At 30.0% G+C, this 13,093-nt stretch overlaps 2 protein-coding genes across 2 annotated transcripts; one reads left to right on the top strand and one right to left on the bottom strand.

Moving 5' to 3' along the window:
* Nucleotides 1–203: 203 nt before the first annotated feature.
* LOC132173912 (late embryogenesis abundant protein 18) lies at nucleotides 204–965 on the bottom strand. The gene is made up of 2 exons (XM_059585585.1): nucleotides 744–965; nucleotides 204–658 (listed from the first exon to the last, which is right to left on the bottom strand). The coding sequence occupies exons 1-2, from the start codon at nucleotides 828–830 to the stop codon at nucleotides 347–349; spliced, it is 399 nt and encodes a 132-aa protein (XP_059441568.1). The 5' UTR covers nucleotides 831–965; the 3' UTR covers nucleotides 204–346.
* An 815-nt stretch (nucleotides 966–1,780) lies between these two features.
* On the top strand, nucleotides 1,781–5,372 carry LOC132175289 (ferredoxin C 2, chloroplastic). The gene is made up of 6 exons (XM_059587175.1): nucleotides 1,781–2,130; nucleotides 2,275–2,338; nucleotides 3,384–3,472; nucleotides 4,553–4,621; nucleotides 4,935–4,979; nucleotides 5,123–5,372. Exons 1-6 carry the CDS (start codon nucleotides 1,870–1,872, stop codon nucleotides 5,165–5,167), a joined length of 573 nt encoding a protein of 190 aa, XP_059443158.1. The 5' UTR covers nucleotides 1,781–1,869; the 3' UTR covers nucleotides 5,168–5,372.
* The last annotated feature ends 7,721 nt before the right edge of the window (nucleotides 5,373–13,093 follow it).

Raw genomic sequence — 13,093 nt, forward strand, 5'->3', positions numbered from 1 at the left:
TTCTAATGGTGTATATGAAGTAATATTTTAAAAAAAAAGATTTTTAAATAATGTAAAATTATGTTAATTGTTAAAGATATCAATTTTAAATCTTAATGATCCCCCAAATAGTATGTTGATCAACTCTTTTAATTAAGATTTAGCACAAATGATCACTATTTCAAACGGAAAGCTTGTAAAGCAGTAAAGGTATTCCTTTATGATCTTAAAAGTTACAACTGAAACAAGCTTCTGATCATACAGAACTCAAAACCAAAAAAAATAAATAAATAATAAAAAATAAAAGAAGAGGAGGAAAACCCCACAACTACAAAGACTATTACAGCCAAACAAATCTAGTACTTAATTAGAACTTGTGCCCTGGACGGTGCCCTCCAAGCGGGTATGTCGGAATAGCTGCCCCAGCGTAGGGAGCTGCGGTTCCAACAGGCTGGTGCCCATGTGTTCCAACCACAGGCTCGTTGATCTGCACACCATGCGTGCCAACAAGCGATGGCTCGTGGTGGCCGTGGTGATCATACTTGTTGCGGCTCAGCTTCTCCGCCGCGTGCTTCGCTTTTTCAGCGTGCAGCTCCATTTTGGCTTCAGCCTCCTTAGCTTTCCTACGTTCCTCCGCCACCTTTTTCTCCTCCTCAGTCCTCGCTTCGGCTTTCTCCGCCTGCAATTCTCAACCCCATTATAACTCACTTTTCATATCAAACATTTTACTATATATAGATATAGAGGAATATATATGTATACACCTTTTCTTCAACTTTGGCTTTATAGATGTTTACGTGCTCCTTGGCAGAACTTGCCATGTTGCTGAGTTTCTCCTTTGCAGACTGCATCTCTCTCTCAATCTCTCTCTCAATCTCTCTCTCTCTTACAAACAGAAAAAGGCTTTGAATATTTGATATGAATCACTAAGCTCTAGTAACGCATGCATGCACTATAAATTCAATCTTTCCAATCTTATACTTGGAAGAAGAAGAAGACGCGGAAGTAAATTGCCAACAATCAAGGGTCTAGACACGTTGATTGCCACGTGGCGAACATGCAGGTTGGGTGTGTTTGATATGCTGCCACATTAATGGAAGTAGAAGTTTGGATCTATCACAAATGAAAAAGCAAATTCTCTTGCAATTGCTGCAATTTTTTTTTTTTTTTATTTATAAATAATTTCTGCAATGTTGGATGAGAAATCAGAATGGACAAACTATATATATAATAATTCTAAAGTTCTAGATATATTTGCTATTCTAAAGTTCACATAAATTATAGGCTACCATATATATATATATATATATATTAAACCTATTTATAGTGCATTTATAAATCTTAGGGTTAAATACCTTATTCATGTCAGTGGTTTAGTTTCTTTATTTTTTGACTTCTATAATTTATTTTTTATCACAACAAATCTCTCTGGTTTGCCATAATACCTTCGTCTAATTATGAAGTAATTAAATTACAGGGATAAATAAGGTATTTAACCATTTATCTTATTAAAACATTAATTCAATATTAGATGTGGCTATTTACATTTAATTTATCTCGACAATGTGAATTGAATATATGAAAATAAGATAATGTAAAATGTCTACTATTTTTTTAGATTAAATTATTAAAATTTGTAATAGAATATAATAAATACAATGTTAAATTGATTAAAATGATAGTAATTATCCCAACTACAATGGACCCGCACGGAAGCAACTACTTATAAAGTTATAATCCAACGGTCCGTAGACCGTTCCTGCGAATCGCTTTACACAGAAATGACCTTTGGATCACCACCCCTTCCCGTTATCCCCTTTCAGCTTAATTTCTTATTTCCGATAGAGAGCGAGAGAGAGAGAGTGAGAGTGAGAGTGAGAGAGAGCATTCATGGACCTTAGAGTTCCTTGCAATACCTGCACGTCGGTGTACCGGAGACCGGTACCTAACCGGCAACTTTCTTCGCCGAAGAGCTACAACACTTACCGCTTCAGCTCCTTGAAATGTCGCCGCCAAACAACGTCAGAGCTGCAAGCGCCGGTGGGAGTCACCGTTCCAGCTGGTAACAGCCACTCTCCATCGATCCCTACGCATAGAGTCACCGTTCACGACCGACAGCGCGGAGTGGTTCACCAGTTCCTCGTTCCCGAGGTACCGCGATTTTTTTTTTGTTCAATTTTGAGTTTGAAGCATGAAGTAAAATTTTGATGATACTCTTATATATATATTCTTAATTTTTATGAGTAATTTTGAGTTGCAGTTTGGGTGATTGGATTGTGAAATTTGAAAATGCAGGACCAGTATATATTGCACACTGCTGAATCTCAGAACATCTCCCTTCCTTTCGCTTGCAGGCACGGTACTGCTCTCTAATTCATTCATGATTTCTCTCGATAATGATGTTGTTAGAATGATAATTATAGAATTAAATTTGTCGCTCTTGAGACAAGAGATGATTTATCATGAGATTAGAGCAGAGGGCGCCCATCTCTGGATTTATTAATTATGATATTTATGATATTAGAGCAAGCGTCAATCTTTATGCCATTTTTGGCATATATTGATTATTGGCTGCAGATGTTAGGATTGTGTTCGTTAATTAATGTGTTTTGGATGGTGTTTTTTATTTTCGGTTTGAAAATATGTTATGAAGTGATATAAAGACGAAAATAGTTTGTATTTTTAAGAGGGTTTTGAGTTTGAGTTGTTTGTTAATGTTTTTATTTTAAGAAGAAAAAACAAAAGACAAAAAACAAGAATGTTAACAAGCGGAGTCTAGATTTCTTGCTTTGGATAAGTGATAATTTATCGTGATATCAAAGCGAAGAATGCGCATATATGTGCCTTCTATTATTTATCATGATTTCAGAGATTCAGAGCAGATGTTCATTGTATGCCATTTTTAGCGTAGTGTTGATATATTGGCTGCAGCTGTTTAAGTTTTGGCAGGGTCAAAAAACTTGTGACACCTTATTGCTTATCCTTGGGCAGGGAAGCCACCGGGGCAATGGATTAAAAAGAAATATGCACCGAGTTCATGTGTTGGGCGTGTAACCTACACTTTTTTGTCAGTGATGAGAATGTGGCTTTAGGGCTTAAGTATGCATTTGAAACAGATAAAAAGGGTATGCCTAATAAGGGTACATACTAATATAGATTAGTTGTGGGATACATTTAGTTGTGGTTTGAGCTTTGAATATCTATACCAGCCCTAGACTAGTGATGCCAGTCCGCTATTTATACTTTTTGCCTGCATTTTTACTTTGATGCTTTATAATAGTGAAGTGTATTTGCTATTCCAACAGTTGCCAAAGAACAGAAAAAAGAATATTAACATAGGCATTAGGCATTGTCTCATAACTGGTTAAACTTGCCGTTTCAGAAAAGCTTTCATTATGTGGCAGGTTGTTGTACTAGCTGTGCTGTACGTGTAAAATCTGGACAACTTAGACAGCCTGAAGCGCTAGGAATTTCTGCAGAATTGAAATCAAAGGTATGCATAATTACCTTCATTCTAATATGGATAACAATTTAGTATTTTCTTGCAGGTTTCATTAAGTGACAAATGAACAAGGGGCTCAGCTCCGAAAATGTTTTCTCTTAAAATGCATATCTTGTTTGCTTGTGGTTGGTAAATCAAATGGTAACTCGTAAATTATGATTTGGGGCTAGTAGTGAAAGATTGATCAATTTGACAAAGAACTTCATCCTTAGGAAACTAAAAAATAAATCAAAATTTTGTTTCTTAGAAATTTCATTAGTGAGACCCCGATTAACTGAAAATTCCACTAAATCGAGCATGACAGAACTATTCCGTTTTGATGATTTAAGATTTTGCTTAGCAAAAAGAAAAGAAAAAAAGGCTGAAGAAGAAAACAAAAAGACAAAACAAAACATAAGAATAACTTTTCCCCTTCTATCTCAATCATTTTCTCAGTGAAAAAAAGGAGGTCAAAGGTCTTTCTATATTTATCATTTTGGTCAATCTCACACATGTAATTGGCATATTAAGTTGGGTATACTATGCAAATGCTGGTTACTTAACTGATAGGGCGCTCATTTACATTTCTCTTGACAAAGATTTTGGCTTCCTTCACCCTTCTAGCTATTCTCCCACCATTTATTTTGCTCATGCACACTAGAGGAGTAAGCATAGCGAAGAAAACTATATGCATTAGACTCAGTCTAACTGTATCAATCAAGAAGTGAATCCTTGTAAGTTAATCAAACAAATGGACACTTTGACAAAGGATGCATATGATTGTTTTTAAATGATCCTTCTATACTGGCCTGATATACTGAAAAACGCGTGTTTAATGAGACCGATTCAACCAAGGTCATAACTCTTTTGATGCCATTCCATGTCCTGCATTAGATGTGAGGTAACTTTTTTTTAACCCTTTTGGAAGACCTCGTGCATGAAACTATAACTGCAGAAACACGTGCAGTTTACTGCGTTCCTGTGAATTCACTAGATGTTAAATTGCAGTTTTATGCTTCATACATCTTTTTGTTATTTTTTTTTTTTTTGAAAAAGTTGTATTAAAATTATGTTGTCTTCTCTGCAATGCAGGGCTATGCACTACTTTGTGTGGGTTTCCCATCATCTGACCTCGAAGTAGAAACACAAGACGAGGATGAGGTAAGATAAGTAGTTGCAGCTGTTTGATTAGATAGAATACTAACAGCATGTTTGGAGATCAAATATAAATGAAGTTGTTGCTGAGATATTTAAAATATGTGAAATAAGTCCTTGGTGAGTGTGATTTTATTTTGTATAAACGTTGGCATTTGGTTCTATAATTAAATGAAGTGATGTTGGTTCAGTTATTCTGATTATACCCCAACAAACACCACCACCCCCCACCCCCAGCCCCCAAAGAGAAAAAAAAAGTGTCTAGGAACTATTCTGATATTTATTTTTGTTATTTAATTTGAAACATTGGTATGTACAGGTATATTGGCTTCAGTTTGGAAGATATTTTGCCCGAGGGCCGGTAGTAAGTTCCCATTCCTCTAAAACTCGCCACAACTACGACAATCTAATGAGAAAAAGTGGAGGAAGACAGATGCTAATAAAAGAAAAAAGGAAAAAAAAGAAAGCTCAGATAAACTTATTTCTTTAATGTGTTCGTTATTGCAGGAGAGGGATGACTATGCATTGGAGTTGGCCATGGGCGATGAATAAGCAATGTACAATATCTGTTTAGGTGTGAGCATGATGGAGTGAAACATGTAGATTCCCTCCCTTTTTTTCCTTCTTTTTTTTTTTACCCATATCCCTGTATTTTTCAGCCCTTTGATATATTAATGAGTAAACATTCCACGCTATGTGTGGCATTTTCATGGTAGTCTATCAAGGATGTTAATCAGAAGATCATGACCTGTGCATACACTGATACACATTTCCTTTTGCCAAGTGACCTAATGCCCACAAGATATATTGACTTTGGTTTTGTTCATCAACTAGAAAAAGTGACCTAAGACCCACAAGATATATTGATTTTGGTTTTGTTCATCAATTAGAAAAAGTGCTGCTTTTGTTCATGAAGAAGAAATGTGGGCTGTCCATTTGACTTATGGCAATTATCTTGATTTACTCATTACAGACTTGCAAGCACTTTTCTGACGTTTAATGGTAAAATGCAAGGGACTCTTATCACTTTTGGCTGTAAGATTTGTGGGAAGCTTTTATTGAATATGAAAGAATGCACTACCAAAGCACTAAAGCATCTCAGGCAATGATCTCCTCAGCTTTCTAAGAAAAACTCTTTGAGAGTCAAAACTGAGGATGGGGATCTTCTGCAATAGGGTAGCCTCATGTTATAGTTTGTTGGTCTTACTAACTCGGGTAGGTACATGAGTAGCCCTAGTGGATGGGGCCCGAGCAGGCTTTCATATAGGTTGTCCTATTACATGAAACTAGCTTACAACCCGCGCAATGTGGGAGATTCTTTATTACAATTTAATTATAAAATTTAAAAATATTAGAATCGTACTTTTCATAAGTATTATGAAATTTACTTTTTCATAATTGCAAGAGGAAAGCCTAAATTTTGCTTAATCAAAACATTAATATAAAATTAGAAATAGTCTATAATATTGTTGGTGTAATACTTATTAGATTTCAACACAAATAAAACTCAATTATGAACATTCAAAAAAGTACTTTGGTTGTAGAAAAAAATATGCGTGAGATTCTTTGTTATAGTTTAATTTCAAAATTTAAATACATTTCTATCGAACTTTTCATTACAGGTTGCCAAAAAAAAAAAAAACACTTTCACTCCCTTTTAAATAAAAAGACATACTAAAGGTTATATACCAATATATTACTGAACATAATGACACACATGCATACACAAAACATTGTATAAATGTATAAGTTGCATAAAATTTTACTATATATCATATGACATTTAACTTTAATTAGTTTAATCCACATAAATTAAAACATGTTAAAATCTTTGTTCCCATATGTATAGTTTTAAATGAAAAATATAAAGAAAAAAAATAGCGAAAAGAAAACTTGGATTGTGATTATCAAAGCATTAATAGAAAGTTAGTAACAATCATTAATATTATTAATGTTATACTTATTATATTTCATACAAATTATAAAACCCATATAATTATGAGCCTTAAAAAAAGTACACGGCAAAATAATAAAAAATATTTCAATCAACAATGCAATCAAATAATCATCCCACATTATATTCAATCTTAATTATCTCTTAGGAGTTTCAAAGTTCCTTTTTTGTATTATAATCAAATAAATTTTTGCCTTTTTTTTGCTTTCAAAAGCATTAAATTTTTTTTTTAAAAAAAAAAGCATAAAATGTACTTAAAAAAAATATCTGAAAATCCGGGTAAATTATACAAATAAACAAAATATCTCATAGGCAAAAAGGCCTCGGGAAAATATCAAATAAGAAGCATGTTATATCGAACAATGAACGATTTTATAAACTAATGGATACTAAGCAAAAATAAGCCCTAAGATGACCGTTGTGAATTCACACTTTGGTTTGGACATCAAATATATACTTGCTTGTAAAATTCTAATCATATGTATGTGTGTGTGTATATATATATATTATTAATAAAGATTATTTTTGTTAATGAAATCAAAAATAAATACCTAATCATTATGTTGAGCAAAAATCCGACAATCTATACAATTAATAATTAATATACAATTATATATTTTTTTAAAAATAAAAATAATACAATGAAATTTTTTTCTATTTTGTTTCTACATCCAATCATTTAGTTCATCTAATTCAACTATAACATATAATATTATGTTATATACATATTAAAGTGATTAAACATAATAATACATAATTTGATTTGTATTATTTGTTTCCTTATTTGATTTTGACATTAATAATATTTAATTTATTGGATAATTTATATATGGAAAACTCTTTAAATATAATTAAACATCATTAATTACTCTAATTTAATGAATTGGTTTTAAAGCAAAAACCGGTTTACTCTTAAAAGACTGGTTCACAAATTATGCCTTAAAAAATCAGTTTAGCAATAAAATAAAAAGGGTTCACGCCACATGTTACAATATTAAGGCACTTTTGAAAGTGATTCGGCTTTTATATATATACTAACTTAGAACCCGCACTATGCGTGAGATTATTCATTATAATTTGATTTTAAAATTTAAAACACATCATTTCCATTGTATCATTTATTATAGGTCAAAAAAATTGTGTAAAAAAATCTATCATGCCTATTTCAATAAAATAAAAAAAAATTTAAAAAAAAAATACAAAAGGTTATTCAACAGTATATTGTTGAACATAGTGACACAATTACACATAAGTTTGCATGAATATATAAATCACATAAAAATATACTATCATAAGAACCATATATAATTTTAGTTTTAATTCATATAAATTAAAATATATTAAAAAATTCCCATATGTGTAATTTAAAACCAGTTGAAATGACTTAAAACATAAGACCCTTAAATTATAAGACCCATAAAACATATTAAAATATTTATTCTCATAGAAGTAGTTTTATTTTTTTCATCAAAGAAAGAGATAAAAAATCATAGAAGAAATATTTGAACACAAAAAAACATAATGAACAACAAAGTCAATTAAATTTACAAAAGAACAATAAGAAATTTGAATGAAAAATAATATATAACTTAGAACAGAAAATAAGGAAAGAGTAACTCTAAACCCTATAACAATATATTGAGAATGGTAGCAAAATTGAGAGTAACTCTAAGCCCAATAGGTTTTTGTGTAATACCTATTTTATTTCAATACAAATAAAACTCATAAAATTCTGAACATTTAAAAAATAATACAAAGAAAAATAACAAATCTTTTTTTTTTTTTTTTTATGGATACAAAAATAGCAAAATCTTTCACTCAATATTTAATGCAATCAAATAAATCATTTCAATCTTCCCTTAATCTAAAAAATAAATTAAAACAACCTAAATTCGTCCCCATATGTGTAGTTTAAAATGAAAAACATAAAGAAATAAAAAACAAAAAAAAAAATAAAAAACTAATAGAAAATTAGAAAAGAAAAAAGAAATCAAGAAAACATGAATTTTGATTATCAAAGTATTAATATAAAATTAGCATAAAATTTTAATATTTTTTGTGTAATACCTATTATATTTTAATACAAATAAAACTCATAATTCTGAACATTCAAAAAAGCAAATGAAAAAAAAAAAAAAAAAAAAAAAAAAAAAAAAGTTGAACAAAAAATTTCACAAAACAAAACGGAAACATATTCATCTCTACCTAATCTCTAATTTAAAAAGGTGTTTGGTACAAAAAAAATTCTCAAGAAACAAACTAAAGATCATCAATTCACAATTGCTAAAAATTTATACACAAAAGTACAAAGATACATTCATCTCGAATATCTCATACCTTAAATCATAGTTCGAAATCACATATATTTCTATGAAACTGATCAAATAAGCTTTGTGCAACCGTCAACTTCTATAGGAAAGAGTTTTGAAATGTTTTTGCCGTATAAGGAGAGACATGAGTTTAGAGTGAGAGAGATTGACGTGATTTAGGGTAAGAGAGATAAATGTGTGTTAATAAAACGAAAGGTCAAAATGAATTAATTAAGGAAAAATTGTGTTTTAATAAAGGGAGAGATACAATTTCTACCTAATCTCTAATTTAAAACGGTGTTTGGTACAAAAAAAAATTCTAAAGAAACAAAATAAAGATAATCAATTCACAATTGCTAAAAATTTATACATAAAAGCACAAAGATACATTCATAATATAATTTCATTTATATTAGGAAAAATTACAGTTTACTCTCCTAAAGTTGACACCGTTTTTCAATTCAAACACTAAAGTTTCAATTTTTGCAATCCAACCCCCTAAAGTTCCAAATTTTTGCAATTTGACCAATTATATCCAAAGCTTCCCATATTGCCCCTAATTTTTATTTTTTTTATTTTTATAAAAAAATTTAAAAAAATTCGGATTCTTGTGCCCCCAAATTTGTTTTTTTTCTTCTTCATAAAAATAAAAATAAAAATATTAAAATTAGGGGCAATATGGGAATTTTGGGATAATATTGGTCGAATTGAAAAAAATTGAAACTTTGTGGTGGTGGATTGCAAAAATTGAAACTTTAGTGTTCGAATTGAAAAACGCTGTCAACTTTGGGAGGGTAAACTGTAATTTTCCCTTTATATTATATGTTTCCTTATTTGATTCGGACATTAATAATACTTAATTTATTGAATAATTTATATATGAAAAACTCTTGAAATATAATCAAGACAATTAATTACGCTAATTAATGACCAGAGGTAAAAATAAAAAAACGGTTGAGATATTAAAAACATGGACACGTGTTGCAATTCTTAGCACTCTCAGATATTAAAAAATATAGACACGTGTCGTAATTCTAAGCACTCTCTACGTCAAAACTCGGCTCTTATATATATATATAACACATAACCCGCGCTATGCGCGAGATTTTTCATTATAATTTAATTTAAAAAACTTAAACGCATTTTATCTTAGTTTTCATTATAAGTTAAAATAGGTGTGTGCAAAAATCTATCACGCCTCCTTTAATCAAAATACATACTAAATATTATATACCAGTACATTGCTAAACATGTACTTTTTCTTTTTTTGAAGTGTACCAAACATGTACTTAATGAAAAGTATAAAAGAAAAAAAAAATTTCAAGAAGAAAACTTGAATTTTGATTATCAAAATATTAATAGAAAATTAGTAGGAAACTCTGATATTGTTGATGTAATACTTATTATATTTCAATACAAATAAAACCCATAAAGTTCTAATCATTTCAGAAAAATATAGAGTAAAATAAACAAATTTTTCTCTCTTCTTTTGAATACAAAATAAAACACATATTTTACTCAATATTTAATGCAATCAAATAAATCTCTTCAATAGTTTCAAAAAAATACTAGAAAATCCGAGTAAATCACAAAAATGAAAAAAAAAAAAATCAATAAAATATTCAAATTAATTAAAACATAAAATCTTATTGGTGTGATACCTATTATATTTCAATACAAAGAAACTTTCTAGAGAAACAAACATAAAAATAATCAATTTACTATTGTGAAAAATTTATACATAGATACACAAAGATAAATCCAAGCAACAAAATTTTCAATTAAATAGAAACCCAAGACGGAATCAAATACAGTGCAAAAATACGCAAAATCTTTTTATTTTATAAGTATCTAATAAAACAAAATATTGCACTCATCATTTAACGCGATAAATCCTCTTAGGTTCAATGTTTAATTATCTATTCTTTTTGTTGTTTTTTTTTTTTGTGCACAAAAATCAAATAAACACACTATAATCTTCCATTAGCCCACTAAAAATCCAAACAATTTATTATCTTAATTCATAAATTGCAATTTTCATCAAAGAACAAACTAAAAAAAAATAAACAACTTACAAATACAGTTAATACTCAATTACAATTGTTTGGAGAGGGTTGTGTTATTTTTATAAAGGGTTCGTTTGAGATTGCAGTTTTAATAAGTACGATTTTAAAAATTGATTTTTTAAAAAATTGCATTTTTGAAAGGTTAAGAATAAGAATTACTTCGGGATTGAATTTTTAGGTTATTATTGTTGAAGAGTGGAGAGAGGAAAAAAAAACAAAGTTAATTCTTGAAGTTTTAGTTTTTCTCAAATAAAAAATATACACATAGAAGATTGAAAAGAAGAATTACTTCAGGTTGATTTTTTAGGTTGTTATATTTGAAGAGTTGAGAGGGAGAGGTGGGAAGAGAGAGAGAGAGAGAGAGAGAGAGAAAAGATGAAGAAGAAGAAGAAGAAGTTAAATCGGTGAGAGAGAGAAAAAAAAAATCGAAATAATTGGAAGATCTTTATTTTGTAGGCAATCCATTATTAATCAAATTGTTTTTCAATGGCTTATTATTTAGAAACAAACAATTCTTATTTTATAAATTATCTATTATTACATGCACAAAGTATATGTAAAAAAAATCGTCTTCTAGAACCTTTTCTAAATTTGAATTAAAAATATTAAAGTGACTAAAAGTATTGATACATAATAATTTGATTTGTATTATTTGTTTCCTTATTTGATTTTGACATTAATAATACTTAATATTGTGCATTAAATGTTTGAATTTAATGAAATTACATATAAGGAAAATTATTGAAATATAATTAAATGTCTTTAATTAAGCTAATTTAATGACCAGTTTACTATTGAAAAATTGATTTACTCTTAAAAAATCGGTTAAAAAATTATGCATTAAAAAATCGGTTCACACTACATGTCGCAATATTAAGGCACTTTTAAGAGTGATTCGACTTATATATATATATATATATATGATTGGAATCTAAACAGGAGTATTTTGGTCATTTATGTTCATTCCCTTACGAGTTAATGATAAATCTTAATGAAGGGCCTGATGGAAAGGGGTTGATACATCAGACACCTATATTGCAAATTTTGACAGTTTTGAGCTAACATTAGAAAAAGCGCGTCAATTCAAGGTGTAAGCGAAACTTCCCCTTTTTTGCATCATATTACAATTATTGCTTTTCACTTTCAGGTCTATTTTGGATAACTTGTCCATTACTGCTGCACACTGCTTTCCAAAGATGGGGTAATGTCACTAGAAAAACAACAAGGTTCAAGGCTGAACTTTCACTGTTGACCTCAAAAGCTTGTCCCATTGTCGTCGGCCCCAAGATTGGACATTGTTATAGCCAATGGCCTCTACATATTTAAAAATATCAAGAGTTGAAAGCCTAGCTCATTTTATAACTGATGTGGGATAACTCCAACAGTTAATTCAAAGTTCTTTGTTTAAGTTGTAATTCAAAGAGGCTCTTTAGATAGTATTTTATTGAGTGGTTATCTCGGATGGAGGGTCCATTTAGCGGTTTCATTTGGTTTAGTAATTTTAAAACGTAGTCAACAAAACTATAATTTTTAAAAATACAGTTAAGCATTTGATAATTGCGATTCAACCTTAATAATCACAGTTTAACCTCTAAAATCAGTATTTTTTAAAGTGCATTCCCTTATCTGCAATTTGAAACTGCCATTTTTTTTTTTTTTTTTTTTAAGAAGACGTATTTTTGGCATACAAATTTGCAGGGCCAAATGAACTTTAGTGTGCTACTGTTATTGGATGGTGAAGTTGTGTAAAACAAGGCCCTGCTTTTTCCCAAGGGGGTAGCCATTTTTTTCTTTTTCTTTTTCTTTTTTTCTTTTGTTTTTTCCTCTCTCTAAGCAATACAGGGAAAAGGCAAAAGGATTACAAACTAGGGTTTAAAAGAGAATAAAAAGAAAATAGAAGAGCCCGGAACATAATCAAAATAGTTGTGGGAAGTAGCCCATTTAGCTGCCATATGAGAGGGTACCGTGTTAAGTTGACAGTTTGTTAAATCTATATGCTAATTGGTTGTTGTCAACTTCAGAATGATGTATATTTGTCATGTACAGATCATTTCTGCGCAATTGAAGTTATCTTCATCTAACCCTTGTGGGGCAATAAAATGCAGACAAAACGTGAAATATGAATTGACTGCTCGGCCCAAAACAATAT

The sequence above is a fragment of the Corylus avellana genome, chromosome ca3 (genome assembly GCF_901000735.1).
Source record: "Corylus avellana chromosome ca3, CavTom2PMs-1.0".
In the NCBI taxonomy this organism is placed as follows: Eukaryota; Viridiplantae; Streptophyta; class Magnoliopsida; order Fagales; family Betulaceae; genus Corylus; species Corylus avellana.